Source organism: Odontesthes bonariensis, chromosome 16 (assembly GCF_027942865.1).
Source record: "Odontesthes bonariensis isolate fOdoBon6 chromosome 16, fOdoBon6.hap1, whole genome shotgun sequence".
NCBI lineage: Eukaryota > Metazoa > Chordata > Actinopteri > Atheriniformes > Atherinopsidae > Odontesthes > Odontesthes bonariensis.
Genome location: NC_134521.1, coordinates 12,425,202 through 12,449,610, shown reverse-complemented (window position 1 = coordinate 12,449,610; position 24,409 = coordinate 12,425,202). Strand labels below are relative to the sequence as shown.

The 24,409-nt window shown below is 41.6% G+C and overlaps 1 protein-coding gene across 1 annotated transcript; it reads right to left on the bottom strand.

Moving 5' to 3' along the window:
• Positions 1–956: 956 nt before the first annotated feature.
• ophn1 (oligophrenin 1) lies at positions 957–22,457 on the bottom strand. The gene is made up of 24 exons (XM_075487955.1): positions 21,739–22,457; positions 20,739–20,834; positions 20,329–20,390; positions 19,621–19,692; positions 17,088–17,189; positions 16,884–16,994; positions 16,611–16,715; positions 16,396–16,525; positions 16,192–16,292; positions 15,985–16,076; positions 14,791–14,869; positions 11,507–11,540; positions 11,349–11,411; positions 10,836–10,910; positions 9,321–9,405; positions 9,024–9,082; positions 7,846–7,951; positions 7,565–7,724; positions 6,904–7,051; positions 5,799–6,107; positions 4,039–4,186; positions 3,590–3,640; positions 2,084–2,132; positions 957–1,994 (listed from the first exon to the last, which is right to left on the bottom strand). The coding sequence occupies exons 1-24, from the start codon at positions 21,890–21,892 to the stop codon at positions 1,989–1,991; spliced, it is 2,397 nt and encodes a 798-aa protein (XP_075344070.1). The 5' UTR covers positions 21,893–22,457; the 3' UTR covers positions 957–1,988.
• Positions 22,458–24,409: the final 1,952 nt, after the last annotated feature.

Sequence of the window (24,409 nt, the reverse complement as noted above, 5' to 3'; positions counted from 1 at the left end):
TACAATCATGTTTGTTTTTCATTCTTTTCTCAAACTCTCTGCTCATGAGTGTAGGAGTCCGTCTAAATGACTGGAAACATAGATGAACATTTCAATCTCACTTAAGTCTGTATAAGAATGCTTTAATTCATATTATAAATAGTCTCTGAACTTAAACTGCTAAAATGACCCCCAATGCTGAAATCTCACATGCTCCAACTGTGTCTGTTTAAGACTTTTTGATGACCAAAAAGAAAAGGTTTCACAAGATGACTTGCATTTGGAGGATGGAAGATTGATGGGTCTAAATGTTTATGTTTGCATTTAGCAATGCTTTTATCCAAAGTGACTGACAGATGATTATATAACATTACAGCTAGCATCAAAGCTAATAATAATCTACATAGAAGGAAACCTGCCCCAGGAGCTGGGTGGCATGTTGGGTTAGGTACGGCCTGATCTTTCTTATGTTTAGCAATGCAAAGATAGGGATTCAGTTTGGATGCAGATGCTGTGGTATAAGGTTGGTTTGGCTGGGAAGACAAGCAGTTCAGTTTTAGAGAGGTTTAGTTGGAGGTGATGGGCTTTCATCCATTTCCATGTCAGAGCGACAGTTTCAGATTCGCGCTGATGCCGTGTGTTCGTCAGGTGGGAATGACAGATAGAGCTGGGTATCGTCAGCATAGCAGTGTTATGAGAAGCCATGTGATCGGATGATCTGGCCCAGTGAGGTGGTGTATATGGCAAAGAGAAGAGGTCCCGGTACTGAACCTTGGGGGACCCCTGTGGCGAGGCGGTGCGCTGCAGAAGTGAATACATTATATTACTCACCTGCTGTGTCTGGTAAAATAAACTGTGGATGACAATCTGTCCAAAAAGAGCATTTGCAACAGAAAAAGGTTGACAACTGAAAACTCAAACATAGGTTAGTAAGAGATGCGCACAATGAAAATAAATAAGTGGTCAATTACGAGTCATTTCAAGGACCTTTCATGTTTATTTTGCGTCTTGGAAAAACAGGCAAAAATCATCTTTTTCAAGTTGGGTTATCAAAAAAATAAAATAAAGAAGTGTAACATCAACAAACTGGTAGTAACCACACACAGAACAGAGATAAAAACAAGCACTGGAGTGTTCTTTTCACATACTGTAACAACCCACTTTGTTACAACCATTGACCTGCTTTTTAAAAAATTAAATTCATTTATATGAGCTGGGGAAATAAAAAAAACTCAGAGCTCCCCACTACAACCTGACATACCTGTATTAGGTAAGAAGGGAGGAAATGAGATTTAAACTAATGCTAGCATTACATTCTTTGTAAATTCAAACTACTCTGGCTGGAATAAAAGCTAGAACCTGACAAAAATGAACACGACAGACATGATTAAAACCTTATTAAGACCAGCTAACATAGCTTATTCATAGATTTTGTCCAGTTTGTTGCCAGAAAATAAAGATTTCTCACTACTACCCTTTTTCATGTGTATTAATACTGAAATATGATCTCTTGCCATTTGTAAGTCGATACACTGACAACAGTTTTTGTAAACTCAACTCTAGAAGTTAACATCTGGAAGAATAGTTAACATTTGACAAAGAATCAGTTGATAAAGTCACTTCTTTGGGGTAGCTGTTTCACACTGCTGAAAATACATGTTAACATTACAAGTCATAGCCAGAGTGGCAGTTAATTAAAAATTTAAAAACTCGTTAACACAGTAAAATGGTGAAATAAGGTCTGATAATTCAACAGGTATGCAACAAGAAGTTTAACTTTGGAATGACGACGAGCCGATAACTCAGAGACACTTTGCTGTTGTGTTGCTTCACAACACCGTTCTCACTGCGTATATTCAACCAGAACCGAATGGGTCCATTCAGTTCCATGGAGAGCCGCTTCCTCAGTGTTCCTTTGAGTTCATTAGCGGTGACTCCTTCCAGCTTAATGTGCACCAACAGCATGTGTTGAGGTCACATGCCGTCGTCTGCTGTAATTCTTCTTAACCTTAATTCTGTGGACACAAAAGAGTGCGTCTCATGTTTCGTACATTCTGGGCAAGACTGAACGGCATAAAATATGCTGAGTAAGAATCAATCCTACCTCTTTTTTTACATTCTTCGCAACTGACGGTGGCGAGGAGGGTGGCGGACTACGTTTGAAGAGAAACAAAACAAGTCAGTTTTTGGTTCACAGCCCCATTTCGGTTTTTATGTGACACGTTGGAGTGAAATCTTCTTCGCACTGGCCCCACATCTCTGATTTGCACAGTTAAGGTTCCCTCAAGAATAAGTAGTGACGTAACAATCGAAATATTAACCCCCCATACCAGAATTGAAGGTAAATTGTCCCCTAAAAGAAAAAGGAGACTCAATCTCTAAAAAAATGGAGGGCAAGGGCCAAAGCGAGAGCATGGGATTGGGCCAAAAACTTGCTATGTGAGCAGAGGTTGCAGCCTTGTTTTGAAAACCATATAAATGGTAAATGGACTGTAGTTGTATCGCGCTGTTCTAGTCTAACTGGCCACTCAAAGCACTACAATTCACTCACACTCATACAGCACGTCTTATTTTATAACTACGTGCTTTCTACATGCACACTCATACACCAATGGATGCATCAGTAGGCAACTCTATTTGATTAAACTCCCACACTCTCCATCTACAGCCCGAATGTGTGTCTGTGCAGAGCGAACAGAGAGGAGTTCAACCTGGCTCATCCATGCGAATCATAAAAGAGCTTGTACCTCACGGAGGATTCACCACATCCTATGGAATAGGAAAGGGAGGCCATGTGTACACAGGCCAAAGCCATCAACCTAGAGGAAACACTGCTTATCCAAACCTTCATCTGACTAGAACCTTTACCCAAAACAAAGTCCTAAGTCTCAAAAGAGGAATCTGCATTCATGGGGAGCGCAGTTTGGTCTCCAGTGAAAAGAGGTAACCTGAGGTTGTGGGATCAGATCCAAGTCCCTTCTGGGATGTAGATACAACCCCCACAAACACCCTGACAGAAGGGAGTCTACTGATGAGTCCAGAATGAAGTCAGATTTATTGTCTTAATAAACAGTCCTAAGCACTGCAAGTCTTAACGTGCAGGAGTTTACATTCACTCAGGGGCACTTTACACGGAAACGAAAACGGGTTAAAAACGCAAAACCTTTTTGCGGATGCACTATATCGTTTAGATGGAAACGGCGTTTTGGGGGAATGAAAACGCAAAAAAGTGAAACCACCCTCCAGAGTGGAATTCTTGAAAACACTCCACTGTCGCGCCACCGTGTAAAGGATGAAAACGCAAAACTGCGTTTCTCGTCACATAGAAAGTAGAAAGACTTGGTCTTGGTAGTGTTGCCACCTAGCCATCTGGCGTGTTTACTGCATCGATAAATATGAAACGTCACACACTTTTGCATTTCCGTATGCACGCAGATTTTCACCCTAAAACGCTCGTCTAAATGCAGATTTAAAAGTGAAAACGAAACGCCACTTTTGCGTTTTGGTTTCAGATCGTTTCCGTGTAAAGGTAGCCTCAGTCACACTGATGGCTAAAGTTAACATATAAATCTAACTAAAGGCAAAGAGAAAAAGAAAAGGTTGCACATACCTTACAACGTTCCTGGAGGCATTCTCAAAAAACTTGGTTTTTGATGCAACACTGCAGAGCAGAGATAAATGTTGGTTTTGTAGACGAAGACACGATAAATTTCAGATAGGAAACCTGTCTCTGTGATGCTGCTGTCAGCACTTTTTTCATGTCAAAAGCATTCCTTAAAGTCCAATTATAGCAGTTATAAATCTAAAAGCTCATCAGTTTACCTCCGATTGTAATACAGGTGAACTTAAGCCATGTATTCCCGGCTGCATTTAAAGGCTTTGATGACCAAAGCTGGAAATCTGCTATGATTTCCAGGTTGTTTAAACTGTGCATTTGATTGTTTTTCTTTAAAGAAAACCAGTTAATCCTGCGACTGCACGTGTATTGGTGCTAATCTCTCAGCCCTGTTTTCGCATACCCAAAAGCACGAGGCCGGAGACTTCTGTAAGTGTACTTACTAAGACGTAAGAGTGCCCTCACTGCTTGCTGCACTTGGGAGCTTCTGTGGAGTGGGGCATCTGGAGGGGGGCTCAGGAGGCCTGACTGGGGGTCTACAAATGGCAGGTTTCTCTGTGGACCTTGTTCTCGTCAGACCATCAGCATCTCCTGTGAGACAGAAAAAACATGAAACAAAAGGATTGCAGGAAACTTGTAAAACAGCAGGCTGAAAACGTTCTGACACTTGATGCTGCAGGTACTGTGGAGAACAGGAATAAGAGCTGCTGCCTGATTCTGCTGAAAAGTGGGGCGAAAAGAGAGGCGAACGGTAGCTATAGGAATACACGGAGGGTCAAGATGTATTTTCTTTTGCATTCACATGAAATTATTACACATTAAATTACACAGAGACAAACAACCACACACATACTCACTCCTAAGGACAATTTTAGAGACACCAATTAACCTCACATGCATGTTTTTGGGCAGTGGGACTAAGCCGGAGTACCCGGAGAGAACTAACCACCACACCACCGCGCAGACCCCACCAAAACCCAATCATCTTAAATGTTTCAAAAACATCCACAGCTGCTTGAAAGTAAAACAGAAGTTGAAATTGCATGTGTGCTTCCAGTACTGAGTCACATTCTCAGTCACAACACTTACTGTCTGAAGACAGCAGTGAGTTGAGCCAACCCAAGAACCAGCATTACCACTTTGCTTGCACAGTGATCACCGAGTCAAAAATAAAGTCAGCTTTAAAAGCTCTAATGTTTAGGATTTAGGAAAATCGATCAAAAATATCTGATCAAGCCTAACTAAATATCCCTCAACTCACCCTTCCCTTCAAAGCTTGTAGGAAAAGTCAGCCTTAAAAACTTCAAAAGAGTTAGTGGAACTAATGTAACTTCTTCTTGATCCCTGTTGTAACGTGACAGAGGGAGAAAAGGAAGCCTCATCCTGTGGGGATATTTTTCACCTGGAAGCGTCAGAACTGGAGTAATGAAGGAGGACTGTCGAGGAAAACTCTTTCAAGTCTAGCTTCACCTTCTGTTAATCTTTTAACATGACAAAGACCCGGAGCATCCCGTCCTCAGTTCAACACACACCTGCAGGTCCCACATAGCTTGAAGGGAGTTGGAGCAGTTTTATCTTGAGGAATGGACAAAAATCTCAGTGCCAAACTTAGACATAATCCAAGAGGTTTCACAAAGTAGGAGGGGGGGGGGGGTATTCATGCATGCTGAAGTTTTTTAATTTCTTTTTGTTCCAGAATAACATTTTGTATCTTCATGACGTTTTCAAAGTGTCGATAAACTGATGCAACTCGCAGATGAAAAGTCTATTTTAATTCCAGGGTGTCGGCCAACAAAATGTTCTCATTTATTTCTAAACTCGTGATACTTCATTTTAATATCTCGTTAGTTTTGAAGAAACAGTTTGACAAAGAACAAGATATATAAAGCTTGTATGTATTAAAAGTGCACGGGAGTCAGATACAGAGGATGAATTCATGAAACAAGCATGTCAGAACGAGTGGAACCACTCACACAATAAACTGTGTGAAAGATGAATGGGCATTTATAAGGAGACAATGAGCACATAAAGTTGGATGTCATATCCCCACATCACAACTTTGACTTCCCAATAACTGCATATTTTGTGGCTTTACCCTCCCTTTTTTAAAAACACAAAACAAGATATCTTTAGCTGCCAATGGAAAAGTACAGCGTGCAATCAATCATCGCTTACATAGAAAAAAAAGGAGGCTTCTACATACCTTCTCGGTTGGCTGGCGAGCCTTTCAGAGGTGGTTTTCTGCTCTGAAATGATGGTACCCTGCTCACACTGACCCCAGACTCCCCATTTGCTGCCGAGAAGGAATCTGGCTTTTGCCTTGAATCGCTTGTCCTTGTAACATCAGAGTCCGTCTGCCTGTCCTGACGATTAGTTTGTTTGGGTGTTAACGCCTGCCTTGGAGGAGGTTCTCTGGGAACAAGTGGAGCACCGCTTACAGATTTGTTCCGCTTTAGGGGAACGACGGTGGCCGAGACGTCCCCGTCCTTGATGGAGGTGTCATTCTGGCCATCTGTTGCAAAGAAAAGATATTTACAGTTCTGTAACTTTGCACCTCAGTTCAATATGAATTATTTTCCTCTGATGTTCATCTGATGCAAACACCAAAAAAAAAAAAAAAAACACAAGAAAAATGTCCCTAAGATTACTCAGATCAATAGATTTAAGATAAACTTGTAACACAGCCACTGGTGCAGCGCTTCACTCCAGTGAAATGATTTGATTAAACTTAACAAATGCCTTAAGTTCTGAACTAGAAGCTTTTATTTACTTCAGAGCCGTTAAATATCACAGTAAAGGTAGAACAAGCGTCATATGCACCAGATTTCTCTGTCACCGTCTATGTGAGGATCTAGTCACTCCCACTTAACCACGGGTTCAGACAGACAGAAAATTACACGATTTAGCCTAACGCTTTGAAAAAAAGACTAATATGAGAAAAACATGTAGAGTAGATACATTTATTTGTACTTGAAATAGGCTTTTAAAAGGAGTGCAATGATTTTCTACCAGCATTAAAAGGGGAATACATGAAGATGAAAAAAATGACTTCATTTGACAAACAGTTTGCTGGTTCAGTAATAAATGATAATCACGATAAGTACGAACACACACGTCAATAAATCCCATTTAGAAAATGTCAAGAAGTGACCCTGCGTGTACGCTGTGGTACGAGTCTTTATGAAAAACAACAATTACCCAAAAGAAAAGAAAAAACAAAGAAAAATCTACAGCATGCTCAGCACAGACAGGATGGGATAATGATGAGGATGATGACAACAGCCAGGGTGACGAAGGCTAATAATTACTCTCTGTGTGCTGGAACTGGTCATGACTAAGAGCTTGATGAGTGCGAGCGGGTCGCTTGGAAATTGTGATGGGTTGCCGCTTTCTTGGAGTGATCCGCGGAGGAGGGACAGGTGGGGCGGTGCTGTCCTCCGGCATGCAGCTGAAGATCTGCAATCACATGAAAAGCAACAGTTACTCTTTGCTTCAGCTTTTACGCCTGCAACTGGAGAGAAGGAGTGAAACTGCTCACATGAAAAACAACTGAAAAGTTCCTAAACTAAACTAAAAATACTCGTAGTCACTGACGCCGGTCAAAAGTCACTTTAAAAAGCTCTGAGTTTGAGCATTAGCAGGATAATCAGATCTGCTTCTGTGCAAAAGCTTTTATCTTGATAAATCAGTATAAAAAAAACTCTGATGTAATCATGTTAATTCATTGTACTTTGGGGGCGATGCACAGGAATGGCCTGTACCGTTCCAAAAGCATCTGGAAGAGGGTTGCTCGGATTACCTTTAGATAAACCAGGTTAGGCATTTCCCCTGTTCCCATTCTTTATGTTAAGCTCGACGATCCACATGTAGGAACTACTGCAACAAAGTCTTTTCCTCACAGAGATATGCAACCGATAAAAATAAGAAATATCAAACTGTTCCTGCAAAACATTCGGGCTTCAGCCGTACCTTTTTATAGTCTTCAATCAGAATTTCCACCACGATGTTTTGGAACTTGATATCAAGCATGGCCGCCACCGTCTCCTCCTTTGCTCTCAGGAGCGTGGGTCCAAAGATTACCGCCATGTTGGAGGGAGTCATCAGGTTTTCATCACTGTGGCTGCACACACTGCCAACAAGTGCCAGGCTCGGTTGAATAAAATGTAACTAAACGCAGGCAGTAACACAACATCTGAGCTCATTTCAGAGAAGGTTCCCGGAAGCAACAACGAGATAAGTAAAGTACTCACTTGACCAAGTGTGCAATGAGCATCTCCAACATCTCCCGATTCTTCTCTGGTAGTTTGTAGGTAAGTGAATGAATTTCACTTAGTCGAAAGTCCAAATTATCCGACTCTGTGACAGAAAAAACTCATTTAAAAACAGACAGTTTTTCCCCTCGATGTTGAAAATAATGCCAAACCCAATCAACTGCATCTGGGAACTTCTGTCCTGAACCCAAAGTAAAATAAATAATAAAACCTACACAAATGAATGTTATCTACTTAATTTATGTGCACCTGTTTAATTTTAGGCGTGTTAGCTCCTGTCCAGCCAGTAATGGGATGGAGCAGAGCAGCAGGAAGCAAATGTTGAAGATAAGATCGAGTACAACTTCTTATGTAATAAAAAGTTTCAGAAAAGTTTAATAAATAAAAATGCTGATCCTAAAAGTGTGAATATCAGGACAAAATCAGGATAGAGCATCTGAAAAGGAACCGAGGCTGGAAGCTCTGCTGCTGAACGTAGGAAAGCCAATTTCAGAAAGAAAAGGACCTAAAACACTGAACACGCCATACTAGTTCTGCATAAATCAAAGAAAGATGCCAGCTAAATAAAAACACAGCAACGAATATAAGTTGAATTTGTCCTTTTCATAGATTTCCCTAATTTCATCTTATTATATTCAAGCTAAGCTGTGCTGAAAACATTTTGAGCCAAACAGAAAACACAAAGTGTATTCAATCAAGTGATGAATGAACACCCAGAGTCAGAGTGTGAAATAAGAGGCCCCCCCCCCCCCCGTGCAACAAATGAATGGCATTTCCAGCTGCCTTAATGCAAAATCCTGACAGAATGAGGCTGAAGCCGTAAAACTTGCTGCCTTCTCAGTTCTACAATAATGCTTTGTGACCGACCAAAATAAACAAGGTTCAGATTCCCTTTAGTGTCCAGACTGAAATAAAAGCCGGCGACCTCCACAGCGCAGATTTACGGATGCCTCTAAGCCACGCTGCAGTTCATCAGCGAGATGCGTGGCGAGTTGGTGGATCGGTCTCACATCACAAACCATTTTTAACAGATGGCTTTTATTGATGTTTGACATACTGTGGTTGTAGGTCAGAACATTAGAGGAGAATTTAAAGAGGACACACAGTGACCAAAGCGCCACGCTCTTAGCTTCGTGTAATTTGCAAACAGGTCTTACTTGCAGCACACATGAGGTCTCTGTGCAGATCGTAGGTCATCAGAGGTTCAGACAAACTCCTGTGAGAAAAAAAAACAGGATCACACAGTAAACACAACAGCAGTGTAATTTCTAACATCTGCCACAAGACAGGGGACCACGAATCTGCTCGTAACACAGTTACACAATGATATTATATCATTTTGGAGACAGCAAATTGCTTAAAATGTTGGAAAATCAAAAAGATTCTTTGGGAAAAAACAAAATCCCTGAAATGTCAGGGACACGTAAACCTAATGTCTCCACACACAGACACACCTTAGGTAAAACTTCAATGCACTCGTGATGGTTTTAACATCCCAGTCGCTGCTATGGAGGTCCACGTCTCCTGGATTTGTAGGATCTATGGAGAAAAAAAAAGAGGGGCACTCAGAGCCTGTGACATATGCTAGCCCTGTTATACAATGTAAAACGTGTTTTCACCCTTTAAGCCAATGAAAAAAGGATAACAAGTGGATGCCATGACCACTCCTTACCTGCAATCTCAGTATTTAAGTTGGCTATCTTAGTAAAAAACAGTTACCTATTTATGCATCCAACAAATACAGAGGAAAAGCCACATTTATCTTATATTTCATGCTGTCTGTTGCTCAATGCTCCACCATGTTTGCCAGGTTCTCTCTCACCTGGACTGTTAGCCATTTGGTGTTAACTGCAGCTAGTTAAGAGGAAGAGTGAACCTTCCAGTTGCACACCAGACTGTGAAAGAAACCTGACAAAGCAATTAACAGACAGGTGTTGCTTCTCTGAGGCTTTGTTACTACAAATGGACTCTTATCACAATGGAAGTGTCTCATCGACCCCCCCATCATAAACATTTTATCTCGTTTAAAGGCTGGGAACTCTTTGTGTTATCTGCTTCATCCAAACCTAAACCTGCAAACATAAAGCAGGTGCCATGACAGCGGTCATCATCTTCGTTAATCAGAGAATGACAATCGAACTCTTTTGTTGCTCAACAGGTGCAGAGAGATTAGGACATCAGGAGCAGTTTGGAGGTTATAGATGTGGAGAGGCTGGGATCAAACCACCGACCTTTCAACGCGAGGATGAACACTGGTTTTTAACGGGACGGTGAAATTAAACAATAACAAAATCAACATTACGGAAAGAATCTTCTCTGCAACCATCAATTTTCTACACTGAATTCCGTGTGTTGCAGCAGCATAATATCGATCCGAGAGCGAATCAAGACCAAACCTGTTATTATAGTCCTGTGCAAACACTATTCAAACGGTTTCTGCCACCGCAGCGTGACTCAGCTGATTTTTCATGTAGAACATATCTGCTACACTGACAATCTGAGGCCACGCCTCGCTCTTTGAGTTAATAACTCAGCTCTGAATTGAGGTCAAAAGGGTTGATTTCCGGTTAAGTTTCACGTCTATAAAGTTAAAAACTTTAAAAAAGATGTGAACAAATTCAAACTGCTACAAGCTGTACACTGACTTGTCAGGATGACGGCTGAATTAGTCCTGATTTACAGTCCGTTTCGGTTGAATATTCAAAATGTTTTCATTATTAATTATAGTTTTATTGTTATACATCAACAAGTCAAATGTTTCCTTCTGATCTAGTGAGGTTAAAAGAGAGCAGTCACTCTGGCTTTATGCTCTCAATCATCACTCTTGCTTGATGGAACGCTTTTCTGCTGATCCGCCGCCTAAAATCACCCTCAGGCTCCACAGAGAGTTGCAGATGAAGTAAATTAGTCTGAATGAGGGAAACTGAGTGAATGTTATGCTATGTGAGGCCAATGTTCAGACTCCTTACCAAAGTAGGCATTTAGAAGCTTCTGGACTTGAATGTTGCTGCCAACTGTTCTGTACACTCCTTCTTGTGTGGCTCCTGGAAAGAGAAAAGGGGAGAAAACAAGAGGAATGTAATTTAGACAAATACTGTACAGTAGAAATGGGCCACATGCTTCTTTTGAGACCTGGTCTGAGACAGAAATAATGAAATGCTTACTTAGAAACAGTTCAGATTCAACTAAAAGCTGGTGGCTTAAGCATTTAATCAGAATGCAGGATTCGAACCGTTCACGTTAAATGTGTCGAGGTTTGTGGGTTAAACAGAACTTAACCAAAAACTGAGAACCTGCCTAAAAGAAAGAGATGTGATGATGAAAGCGCTTTACAATGTGAAATCGACTAACTAATCTGATGACATTTTCTTTTCTCCTTGAGCGCAGACAGTAAGGGCATCAGCAAATGATTTAACTCTGCCCCCAACAGGCAACTAAGAAAAGTGACAGATGTGAAGTCAGTCGGCACTGACACCATTTACCTTTTGTTTCAATGTAGTTGATGCACTTTCGCACAAACTTGAATCCAGTTTCATTTAATTCCACTGTGGAAAAAAAACAAACAAAACAAAAAAAGCCCGTTTAGCAGAAAACAAGAATTCCATCAAGACTTCAGACTTTAAACTTTACTTCAACTTACTTTCAGCTTGCTTGTGAATTGGGGAATGATAAATCTGAAATTAAAAAAAATAAAAAATAGGAGAGTGAGGGCCCTGGAACATGTGGAAAGAAATGACTTGAGGTGATACATTTTTTTTAAATGAGAGGAAGAGCAAAACCAGATGATGGTTCAAGTCAACACATCCAATCCACAGACATCTAACCTCTGTGAACAAAGTTATTCAGGTCAGTAGGCTACACGAGAATCTCTTTTTTTTTTTTTTTTTTAAAGGGACACTATGTAATAAATTAAGTCATTTATTAGCTCAAATCAACATATTCATTCATAAGTTAGTCCTCATTGGTGTAAAATGATTTCTGTCAAAAATCTCACTTATCCTCCTGAGTGAAGAATAACTTGTCTGTATCTACATAGAGCGGACAAGCTCTATGGAGGCCGCCATGTCCTTCCGGTCTATGAAAAACGACGAAGTGCCGAGAGGGACATAAAGCACTTCGAATCGCGATTTCCCCGCCAGGCAAAATGACGTCATTTCCGCCAAATGGCTTATTACAGCCGCTAATGCTAAATAGATTTTATTCCTTGGCACATATGTCTTTGTGTTCATTAGCTTTATTTTTGTAAGTGCATCATGAAGGTCATCTTCTTCTTTTTATTATTATTCTATGCTCCCCCTGGCTATCTTCTTTTTGGCGTTATGCTCACATTTGTAAACTGTTATTTTGTTGATTTACTAATAAAGTTTAAAAAAAAAAAAAAAATAAAATAAATGCTAAATAGATTTTATCTCGTAAATTATCCCACTAATAATGCATTGATTGTTACCAAACTTCTGCCGTAGTACACATTGGCTCTTAACTCACAAAACGAGGCATTAGAAAGTTTGTAAGTTTACCGGGAGTTTATTTACCGCTGCTAATGCTCCTATTGCTAACGCTGCTAATGCTAACGTTGCGTCGACGTCACTTCCGGTAACTCCCGGAATATGACTAATTGCATTGCTTGCACACCAAAGGCTATGTCAACTTATGTTATCTGACATGTTATCTGTCATCTGTATTTATAGTGTTGTTGTATGTGTGTTATGTAATCCTTTGTACTGTGTGTCTTGATTTCTTTTTGTTTGTATGGACCTTGAGTCTGAAGCTATAGCTTCTTGAATCTTGACACATTCCGCTTGCCGTAGTTCAAGAAGTTGCAGCGCACATTTGAAAACTTGAGGCGCTAGAGAGCAAATTCATTCAACTTTGCAAAATAAAATTGCACCACTAGATGGGGGAAGAAATGACATAATGTCCCTTTAAGTATTTTTTTGGGCTTTTTATGCCTTTAATGTTAGGACAGTTCGAGAGAGACAGGAAGCAGGGGGCAGAGAGAGGGGATAGACACGCAGCAAAGGGCCGCTCGGTGCAGGAGTCGAACCGGGGCCAGCTGCATCGAGGACTGTAGCCTCTGTACATGGGGCGGCTGCTTCACCCACTACGCCACCGACCGCCCCAACGAGAATCATTTTCTGGTTGCTGTATTAGCAAATTATAGTAACACGATATAACAACATATCTTAGAACAATTTGGCTCCTCGACTTGCAGGCATATTTGCCACAAAATGTGACCCAGTCCCTATCTCATGTGGTGGTTTTATATCAAAGCCGAGTTTGATGCTCTCCTCCTCCCCGCTCTAATGGAGTCAGAGGTTAGGGCCGCCTGCAGAGCAGCTGGACACAGAGGCGTCTTGTTCAGGGACTCTTAAGCGTGGCGCCGTATTTGTAGACGGCTGTTACTGATTTGGACTTGAGAAGCTTTTGTTACCAAAGCAAAGTGTGTTCAGTTTAGATATTTCCACTGAGATGTCCAACAAATGGGTTAAAATCTAACTTAAATGATTGATCACTAGCAGCTAAAACTTGAACCCTTTTCCCCCACCGACATGCAATTCACTTTAATTTGTGGCTAACAAGAACATTCATCTGCTTTGGAAACTCTGGAGAAACACACGCTGGCTTCCCACTTCGGTTTGTAAGTGTAGAATAGCGTTATTTATAAAGTGTTTGGAAAGTGTGTCAACTTCTTGGATTTGAAATGCGCCAGAATTTGCCAAAACACTGTCAGAAAGTGTAATACATTAGTCGAGGCTTGCTTCCAAAGTTCCTAACTGCTTTTCCAATTCATATGAGATCACAGAAATAAAAGCCAGAGTCTGATTCAGAGCTGCGCTCAAGAGTTATTTTCATTATTGATTATTGATCTGCAGCTAATATGGTGAATTAATCAGTTGTGTCACCAGAATGTTGCTGGAGGAGAGGGGGGCTACCATCAAATCAGCAACTTTTATATAAATCTATTATCCTATATGACAAATAAATAGATCTCATAAGAAATGATACAAGTAAATTTGAGCTTTTTGCTTAAAAATGACCACAGTCAATAGTTATCAGAGTGTTAGAACTCCTACTTATCATTTCAGTCAATTAACTAAATGTTTCTGCACAGCTGGCTTTTATTTGGGTCCCAGTAAGAACAAGAGTCTTTCATAGGACAGCACTGACGTACAGAAACAAGATGATCATTACAAAAAAAGATTCAGGGAACTAAGAGCAGCACGTTTGCTGTGTCAGAAATCCAGAGAACCTGCAGAGCTTTGGATCTTTGCTTGAGAATTTCGGGCCGATCTTTTGTAAAAGCTTCAGTGTGACATTTGCATGACGAAGTCGGTGGGGGAAGTTGCACAAGAAGCGGTCACCGAAAAGTGTGCCTTTTGTTATTTTCACATCCTTTGCTTTGCCCACAGCATTCACCAACACCCAACTCACAGAGACCATCTGCTCGGGGCTGCGGAGCTGAAAGCAAAGTGTTCGTAGCTTCAACCAAAAGAGGAATTAACATTTTTCTTTTTATATTTCTTTATCGTGTCAACCCTTCAAACCTGCGGAATACAGAGAACATGGGAGCAACAGGCTTCATTAGGACCTTAAAAATAATATGAATAATAACTAAACACTGTATGAATTCATCTGTGCAACATGGAAGCAGTGACTTATTGAAAGCCATGTTATTTCCCCACACACAAATCAATGAAAGCCATTTAAACAGCACAACTCAAACCATAATATTTCCTCTGTCTGGGGTTCAACAAAAGGAACTTTTTAAAGCCAAAACCCGCTGGGTGCAGTCCACTTACACATCTCCAGCTCATCCCATAGTTACAGATTTAACAGAATTAAACCACTGAAGAAAAGAGTGATGCAACAGTAAAAAACATTTTTCACTCCACTAATCCTCAACGAGAAGCAAAACAAACTCACGGGCTCTTTTCCATCCATGGCCTCCATCCACAACTTCCTGTCTCCCTCTGAAAGAGCCTGGAAAGTGACGGGCGCGTTCCTACGGCAACGGTGACAAATTATATTAAAAGGGCCAAAGGTTGCAGTTTAGCTAAGCACTTAAAAGGGATTTACTGTGTAACATTAGCATAACACGGTGAGATGCTTTGTTATAGTCACAGATAATGCACATTTTTCTAAGTAAAGCCGGTAAGAGACAATAACAAGAGCACCCCGGGAAGAAAAAGCCCATCTTTGAAGTGTCTGATTGCATCCCATGTGGACATGAGATGAATAAGACAAGCGTAAAGCGATGATGAAAACCCGCTGTTGCAATCCGTCTCCTGCAGGAACAACAATCGGCTGCCAGATTTTACAGCTTTTAGGCTAATAGATCAATTCTTAAACTAAAACAACCGTGCAATGAGATGAGAGCTTTTTCTGCCAACTGCGCTGATCCCACGTAAAGCCTTAGAAAACCTTTTAGACATTTATGCAGCGATCAACTTTTGACACTTAAACAGATAACCCTGATAGCAGATCAGCAAACGTGAACTACTTCAAATGAACACCTGATCAAACTATCTGGCATATCTGGGCTTTGCAGGAGTAATCCGTGTTCATTCCCTTCCTTGAATCAAAAGTCTTAGGACAAGCGCCAGGAGCACTTCAGGTAGGTTCAGGAAGGTTTCTGTTTGCCTTGACCTCACAGCAGTACTTCCTACACTAGACTGCACTGCCACCTTGAGTTTAACCAGCAGCCGACTCCTCGTAATGTTCACTTCAGTTCAGAGAAGTTATAATAGCTCCTAATGCATAAATCAAGCTGCTGTTAAACCTCAAATATTTCTGCAGATTTCAAGGGGGAAAAAAAACTAAATAAACTCTGCTAGGTGACAAAAGCCCGAGGCTGAATTAGTTATTAAAAGGCTTCTTGTTCCATATGGCCTGATTATATGAATGTGAGCTTGTTGTGTTCCTTCCCCCTGAAATCACTGTTTGCCATCTGTTTCCAGCGCCAGCCCATTGTTCAGGGATTGTTTGGGCTACAGTCCATTTAGCCTTCACACTCCGTCCTTGTAAACCACCTGTTCACCTCGCCGCCTGAACCTGTTTATCCCACAAGGCTTTTGCGTTGCCTCATCACACAGTTTCACAGGTTTTGTTTGTGCTAACCTCTCGACGGTTTCCACGTCAAAGCAGAAGCGCTTGTCTATGGACTCCGTCTTCCGGCGGATGCAGGATTTCAAAGTAAGCTGCACAGGGCCCTGCGGGGGAAGAGAGGAAGAGCCAACAACTGTAGCGAAAGCAATCCGAGGTAATAAACCTGAGACAGTGCGGACTGAGAGGCACTCATTTTGTTCATTTGTGGCGAGGAAGCACCTGTTTGGTTGCAGGCTTCTGTTCACAAGGCACCATGATCAGCAGTCTCCCCTTGGTGTGATACCTACAATAGTATTTGACCCATGACACACCCAAAGCCCCTGGCGGAACGAAGAAACACATCAAATCATTTCATCTAAACAATTTAGATCTAAAACGCGTCTACAGAAGCAACGAAAACACATGCATAAACATCACACTTACACTTCTCCTGACAGTACAGATAACCCTCCATCGGCATAAAATTATGCATTTTGGAGATCTGGGATGGGCGTTTCATTCTTTTCATCAGCTCCTCCAACTCCTCACAAGTGCTCTCATAGTGGTTTCTTGTCTGCAGAGAAAAAAAAACAAAAAGCACTTAAAGATTTCCGATTAGAGGACATTTAATCTCTGTAACTGTCAGCAACTCTACTTACATTCTGTAAACTCAGCTGCAGTTCCTGCTTGTAGGGCATGAAGTCCTGAGTCATCTCGACTGTCAGGTTATTCAGAGTAAAAATGCTGTGAAGAAATGCCAGTACCTGTCCAAGCCAAGCATGAATTACATACAAAAGAGCTATTATTGCAAAATTATTGTTGATGGCATTATTGCAAAATGGATGAGTAATCATCCACCAGTGTGCTGTAAATATCCTCAGTGCATCTTTGGCAGCAAAGAGGCAGAGCAGAAGAGCAGAGGAGCCACTCACCGGCTCCACAACATCAAACTTCTTCCTGTCCTGCACTTGATGGATCTGGTACACGTACTCCACTGAGGATTCATAGAAATTCACCCGCTCTTTGTCGAGAAGGTCATCGGCCTGTAGGGAGGAAAAAAACATGGAGATTTTAACAGATTAAAAGGAAAATGTTTCAAATCTCACTTTAAGAGTTGATGTAGTATTTCACCCCACCTCTTGAAGTTGACTCTCCTTCCTCTTGGCAGAGAGAGTCAAATGTTTATCTAACAGGGAGTTAAATTTTTCACTCTCTTTCTCGAACTTCTTCCTCTTTTCCTGCAGAATATATGTGGTAAAGACGAGGGGGTATGGTCGGATTAGATCAAGTAGGGTTCTTAAAAATCACTTATTTAGCACAGTCTCCTTTCATGTAAATCACAAATTCCTTTCAGAGGCCAACTGTCGAGGATGCTATCACCTAATAAACATTACAAAATGCAACACACACACAAAAAAGATACAGATCCATAAGGATTATTTTCAGTAATTAGGAGCCCGACATGCAGTGAGCATCAGATTGAATTCTGCTCTTATGGACATTTGACGCACACATTTTGTAATGGACACACATTTCTTTTTTTTCATTTGAAGGAATTGTGTGTTCCTTTTGATGATATTATTCTTGGGAATTTCTTTTTTTTTTTTTACCCCTTGTCCTGTCCAGCATTACTGCAGCACAATTGTAATCTGAATACCGTTTATGTCACACATTTGGAAGCTTTATGAATGTAAAGCTCCCCTTGATGCCCATTAACTGCTCATTCATTTATTTTTGTTACAATACTTAACATGTAATAGTGCCAAACCGGACCGGGGGGACAGGGAAAGAAGGAGAGCAAAGAAAAAGAAACGGAACAGAAATAGGAAGAAACTATCAGAGAAAACGATGAAAAATAAAATAAATAAATAAATCAGGCAACCAGCTGCTACGCCTGTAAAACAAAAAAAAAACAAAAAAAAACAGAAGACAATCCACGGCCTTCGTGGGGAATCCAGCCTTAGAGCCATCAGGAGCACCTGTTAGCAGACAAGCAGAGAACAAACACACAAACAAACAAAAAAGCACAAGTAGCAACAATCACATATAATACAACTGTGGATACAGATGACCTTAAACCACAGGACAACACAACAATTGCTTAGCGTGCATGCTACTGGGCCAATGTGTGTGTGTGTGTGTGTGTGTGTGTTTGTGTGTGCATGTACATGTAATACACATGGCACAGGTGCCACATGATAACCGTGCTTAATTATGAGTGTATAAGTGTATAGGGTCACAATCCACAGCCCCCCCAGCAATCAGAAGCAGGCCGAAAGGGCCCCAAGACCCAGGCCACCAGCAGCCCCCACAGAGCACAGAACCCGGGAAGCCCACCGTAGGGACAACCACGCATCCACCCAGAAGACTGCGGAGGAAGCCCCCGGACAGAGCCCCCACAAGCTTAGGGCAGAGGCCCTCCGGTGACAAGAGGCGACAGTCCACCAGACCCGCCACCTAGACATGGGCCGTGCGCTGGAACCGGGCCCCGCAAGCCCGAGCGAGCGCCCCCAAAACCCCCGGCAGAGGCCCTGGCCAGTACCCGGGAGGGCCAGGCTCCGCAGACAGCCAAGCGTAGTGGGCCAGCGCATGCCCCAGTGCCCCTGGGCAAACGCCCCGGGAGTCAAGACGTGCCCACAGGTGGGTGAAAGCAGGGAGAGGCAATGCCCCCCCCCATCAGGAACAGCACAAGCAGGCCAGAGGACAGCAAGTCCCAGACCCAGTCACCACATAAATAATAATAATATAATAAGGAAAAAATAAATAATAAATAAATAAAAACTAATAATATGGACACACATTTCTAAATGACTCATATCAACAGTGTCTCAGCATGTCAGAGCAGTCTCATCACCACATGCTCAGGTCTTATCATGAATTATCTGGATCATTTCCCAGAGCTTCAAGATGACTTTGAAAGCATCACCTGAGAAAAAGTAAGACTTGTATGCAGATGTATAATATCTGCAAACTTCCATTGTTCAGTCAAGGATGACAAGGAGAGTTATATCCTATTTTTTGTTAAGGGCCTGAATGTTTCACATGCAACATGTATGCAAACTGGGTGTGAGTCATTTTGGGGAAGTGGCTTAAAGCATCCTGTTCAGTGTGTGAATAGCAGTGTAGGGAGGATCTATGTGTTTGCAATGATCTGACTCATAAATACATGTAATAAGAAAGCTACTGAAGCTCAACGGGTTTCCACTAACGACCTAAGAACTGAAGTCTTTTGGGCTACGGCTACACAAAAACGAAACGAGTTTTTTTTTGAAAACGGGTACGAAAATTCTTGCGACCACACGGAAACGCGCTGCTGTAAAGACTCAGGTCCAGACGAAAACGGATGAAACGATGCAGTACACACGCCACTGTGTCACGCCACGCTGTGAGACAATAGAGAAGTCTCACAGCGTCAACGTTTGACTGACGCAAAAACGTTTTCGCTGTAACAATGGAAACGAAACGAGGCCGTTTTCAAACTTTCCCACTCTGGAACCCGTTCTCAAAAACTATCGTTTTGGGGTAGTGGGAACGCCGGCTCCGTGTGGCCGCGACAGCGAAACGATAAGAAAAAGTATCGTTTACAGTGAAAAACGTTTTTGTGTAGCCGCAGCCTTGGTCAAGGAGATGATCGTTTACAGAGCAACATCTAGAGGGAACAGCACTCACTTTTGTTGCTCCTATCTGCTCCTTTCTGAACTTCTCCAAGGGCTTAATGAGCAGATCAGAAGCGTTCTGAACCTGGAAATGAAAGCACACAACTGTTAATGCAATAAAATCTTCACTGATGCCTTTTTATTCAGCCTGCCGTTGTAGAATTAAGTTTTAAGGTGATTAAAAGCTAAAACTATCCTCAAGAGGTGATCCTCATGCACCTAAAGCTTTAATTTTAGATTAAATTAGTCTAACCGCAATAACTTCTTCTATCATCACCATGTAATTCATTTGATTTGTATCCCTTTACAGCGCAGTAAAGTGTTAAACAAAAGCAGTCCGAGTGATAAAACTATATGAAAAATGCATCAACATGAGAACAATATGGAAGCACTAAAGAAAAGGAAGAAGTAAACAGGAGGAACTGAAATCAAAATAATTCCCAGCATTGGTCTAAACTCTGCCACACAGTTACACAATAAAAATATCTATATCTGGATGTATTATGACAAAACTAATAAATATATCGACTTTAACTCGTGCAAACAGCTTCTTAAAAAAAAAAAAAAGAAAGTTTGTTAGTTTTTTTTAACAGAACGTGACAAGTTTCTCTGTGGTCATCGCGTCTTTAGTGCGGGATATATGATACGTTAATGCTGTTTTATACATCTAATGAGGGTTCAAAAGGATGCAGAGTCAGCTTGGAGGAAGCTGATAACCCACCAGCATCATCCTGTCATGCTCCACTTCCTGCAGAAGTCCGGCGAACTCCTGGAACGACTGAGCTGGGAAAGAAAATACAAAGACGACGACTGGATTAAAGAGTTTGCAGCTTTTTATTTCAGCTGTGGCTGAGACAACAAATGTGCAACAGCCTTCACAAAAACCCCTGAACGTACACAACATCTGTGCACATTTAAACTCTAAGAAACCATACTGTTTTTCAGTTCCTCGCAGGAATTAAGGTCAAACAGAGGGTAGTTTTTTCATAAGCTGTAACATGAAAAGAACACTGGGCCATTCCCAAGTTTTCCTCCGGAATTTGGCAACTCTGAAAAGAAAACTCACAGCTCCGAACATAAACAGAAATAGTAAATGTTTGTGAAGCAGAGCGTGTGTGTGTATTATCTTACCAATGTTAATCTCATCATCCGTCAGGGAGTCGCCGATGAAGTCGAACTGGAACGCACCGAGCGTCTGGGAAAACTTCTGCACCGCCAAAGAATAGCCTGTAAAAAAGAAGATTTAATCCTTTTACACACAACTGAAACCAGAAGTTTCATCCAACTTATCATTAACCACAACATCAAATTCATCTTGTTCCGTAAAATCGACCCAGCTAACGCACTGCAGGCTTAATATAACTAAACTTTTTTGCAGTATAAAGCATGAAATGCTGCCAGTATGCAATAATATCATCCCTGCAATGCCTGGCTTTTATTACCAAATCAAATAGAGCCTGTCGAGTAAATCCCGGAGAGAAACTTGGCTGGCGTATCACACATTATAAATCGCTTGTTTTGCAATCTTTCAGTCATTTTGTTTTTTTTTTCCATGAACCATTTATCCTTTATATTCGCTTTGTTCCCTCACTGTGGAAATAAAGCATTGCCTGCATATTTCAAACATCTATGACATCATACTTAAAGGTGTAAGAAACCCCCGGTGCATGAGCAGCGAATCATCACAGACTGAGATGATGATGAGACTTTCCTCTGGATTCCATCTGGACGCTTCAGGATTTCTACGTGAGTCAAACAAAACATACAGTGTGTTCCCCTTGTGGGTGTCATACTGACCCAAATATACACATGTACAGCAGTGTGTCACTGGCTCGGCTCCGTGGCATCAGTGGGACCGGTCCCAACAAGCAGCAGACAGACCACTGACAAGGTGACACAGGAGATGCAAATACTGCAGAAGGAGAAGTTACTCCTGCACATCTGCATCAGGTACGGGGCCTTTCAAAGCGACCCCTGGTGTTCTCCTCCCTGAGTTTGCCTCTCCCACTCACCCACATGGATCCTGCAGGCCCTCAGAAAGGCCCACTGATGCTGACCCTCAACACTCCTAACGCACAAATACAACCCCAAACAACAAAGTCAGTGAGAGGTAGGATGTAAGCATGCTCACCCTTGATTGCAGTGATTACACTGTTGCCATCTTTTATCAAATCTTTGAGACATTTGCTCGTCCTGTCAAGTTCCAACTCATAGCTCTTGAGAGTGTCTCTGAAGTCTGGGCTGTCCTTGTAACAGTCACTGAACTCCAGAGGAGGATGCCCCATCTTCTGCACGACCTGGTTTTAGACAATAGAAGCGCTGGGTTTGTTTTGGAGACACGCCGCCTACGCTCGTCTATCTCACACAGCTCATTTCTGCTCGGCTGAGGCGACTCCAAACTCCCATCTGCTCAGAGGAGCAAAAACTATGGTGTCCGAGGGGAGCCTGTAGCGGCCGCTGGTGGAGTGCGAACTGCAGTAAACAGTGAAAATGCTCAGTTTAGCTTCACTTCCCCCTTTCGTCTTCTTTTCGACGCGATGTTGCACTTCGGCTTTGTAGTACCCTGATCCTCTTTGCCACTTTTTTCCTCGTTATAGTGTCGTGATGAGAAGAGCGGCTAAATCCCCCTCCGGACGCGTCCCATTCCAAAATATTTCCTACTTTCATAAACACTCTTTCTTTCCTTTACCGTCGTCTGAGGCGATTTCTGCTATTTCGACGCTAACCGCTGGCTTTTTTAGCCAGTGGCTCAGAATCAGTTGGTATGTTTTATTTCAGCAGATATATCATAACAACACTGAAACCCCAAAGCGTTTAGCAAGAACTTGACAGAAAACGCAATGGAACGACACCAATTGGCTAAAGACGCACAAAAAACTTCCCATTTTCCACACCCAGGAGGTTCTTAAAGGGATAGTTCGCCTCTTTTGACATGAAGCTGGATGACATCCCATATTAGCAACACCAGGAGGTCCTTAAAGGGGCTGCGGTGCTCGTGATATAAATGCTGCTTTCAGCCCTCATTTCCTTGTTTTTCCCTCATTGTGCAAATAAATAAATAAATAAATAAATAAAGTAGTACTGACGTTGCTGGCATTCTTTTATCAAATAGATCTTTTATCAAATCTACTGCAGCACTGTGTTGGTAGCTGATAACCCACACCCACAGTGGATTCATTAACACAAACATACCAGGACAGGTCCGACGGCTCATAACTGGGTGTGTTAGTGCATTCATAAAGAGATATACGTGGCCTGTGTTGGACACCTAGCTTGCACTCATTTACAGCTCACCACAAAAGCACTCTTGCACGATTTTCTTTTATGAATATACACAGGAGGAAACATCAGTGTGAGCACATTATAGAAAGATTATGATAGTAGCGATGTTGGGCCAATGCTGTTTAAAGTTACTTTGCTCACAGCAGTTTGATCAAATAAATAGAGCTGTTACTGATGCAAATAAATTGTATTTGACTTCCACTTCATTTGCATAAATGAAGGCGTCTACGTTTGTTTTAAAACCAACAAAACAAAAATTGAATGCGAGATCCACTGGGATTAATTGCTGAATAACTGAAATGCGGTACACTGAAATAATCTGAATACTTCCTCCGCCATTTCTTACAATAAGACTTCATGTTCACTTCTGCTCTTACATTTCTGCAGAATGAATCACCGCCGGGATGCTGCAGTAACTGTTGATGAACTCCAGGTGTCATCCTGCAGACTGAATTGAAGCAGGAGAGTGATTCTGCAAACTCCAAACCCACAGGCACGCGCGCACTGGTTTCATTACTATCGCAAGCCAAAGCTGCCATATCCACACGTCGAGAGCACGCGCTATATATCTTAACGATCGCGTTCTGTTTTCTTATGCGATACATTACAGGCATGCGGTCAGTCAAACAGTTTGTGAGCATGACGGAAGTTCAAAGATATCTGTGATCAGGGTCTCTTAAGGTTTTTGTGCAGAACAATGCATCCAGCTTAAAATGTCTTTAAAATGTCAGTCTGCATATGTAGCCTTTATATATTTATTTATTTGTTTGTTTTTGAGGTTACAGAACCTGAGACATAATAAATAACTGCAGAGGAAAAATATCCACAGCTTTAAATCAACAATACAGTTGAGATGTAACAGAGTCATTCGATATCAAACAGAAATAGTGGTATCCAGAGACTCACCTTTAATGTGAGACAAAAAGAACAATGACCATTTAAATCTAATTGGAGGTCAAACTTTAAAGACTTTAAGATGCTTGTAAACATGATCGTATGAAATCAAGCTTCTCCAACACACTTAGATAATCCTGATGAGGCTTGATTTACCTCAACTCAATGCTCTAAAGGAGCTCCAAAGTTCCACCTTTGCATCTTTTTGTAGAGACAGTAAAGCACACGTCTATATGAATAGAACTGCATTTACAAAAGCTGCTGTCATTCACACATATTACATCTTTTTTTGGAAGACACCTAAATGCTTCTGCAGTTGTAACCGTATATCAGCCCATTAAGACTCGGTGCCACCTCACATTTGCCCTGAGCATCTCCAGACTGTCGCTCTGCTCTAATAAAATCCAGATTTTTAACCTCAGGGTCATCTGACAACATTACCATTCAAGTAGGTTAAAGACAACGTCTGTGCAGTGAATTCAGCTACACAGACATGAAAGATGGTTTGCATCAGAGAAAGTTAGAGGTGGCAGGATGTCACGGCCTCAGATATACCTCCGTCAATAACCTGATTCTGCTCCCGTACATGTAGAGAGTTACAGAGACGGAGGCGACTTCAAACTATA

What these genes read in the sequence shown, in the direction of transcription:
- ophn1 (XM_075487955.1), bottom strand. Translation starts at nt 21,892, where the DNA reads ATGGGGCATCCTCCTCTGGAGTTCAGTGACTGTTACAAGGACAGCCCA. An exon ending in TGATTGAAGACTATAAAAAG is followed by an intron (nt 7,052 to 7,564) that starts GTACGGCTGAAG and finishes ATGTGATTGCAG; the next exon opens with ATCTTCAGCTGCATGCCGGA. An exon ending in GAGGGCACTCTTACGTCTTA is followed by an intron (nt 3,641 to 4,038) that starts GTAAGTACACTT and finishes TCTGCTCTGCAG; the next exon opens with TGTTGCATCAAAAACCAAGT.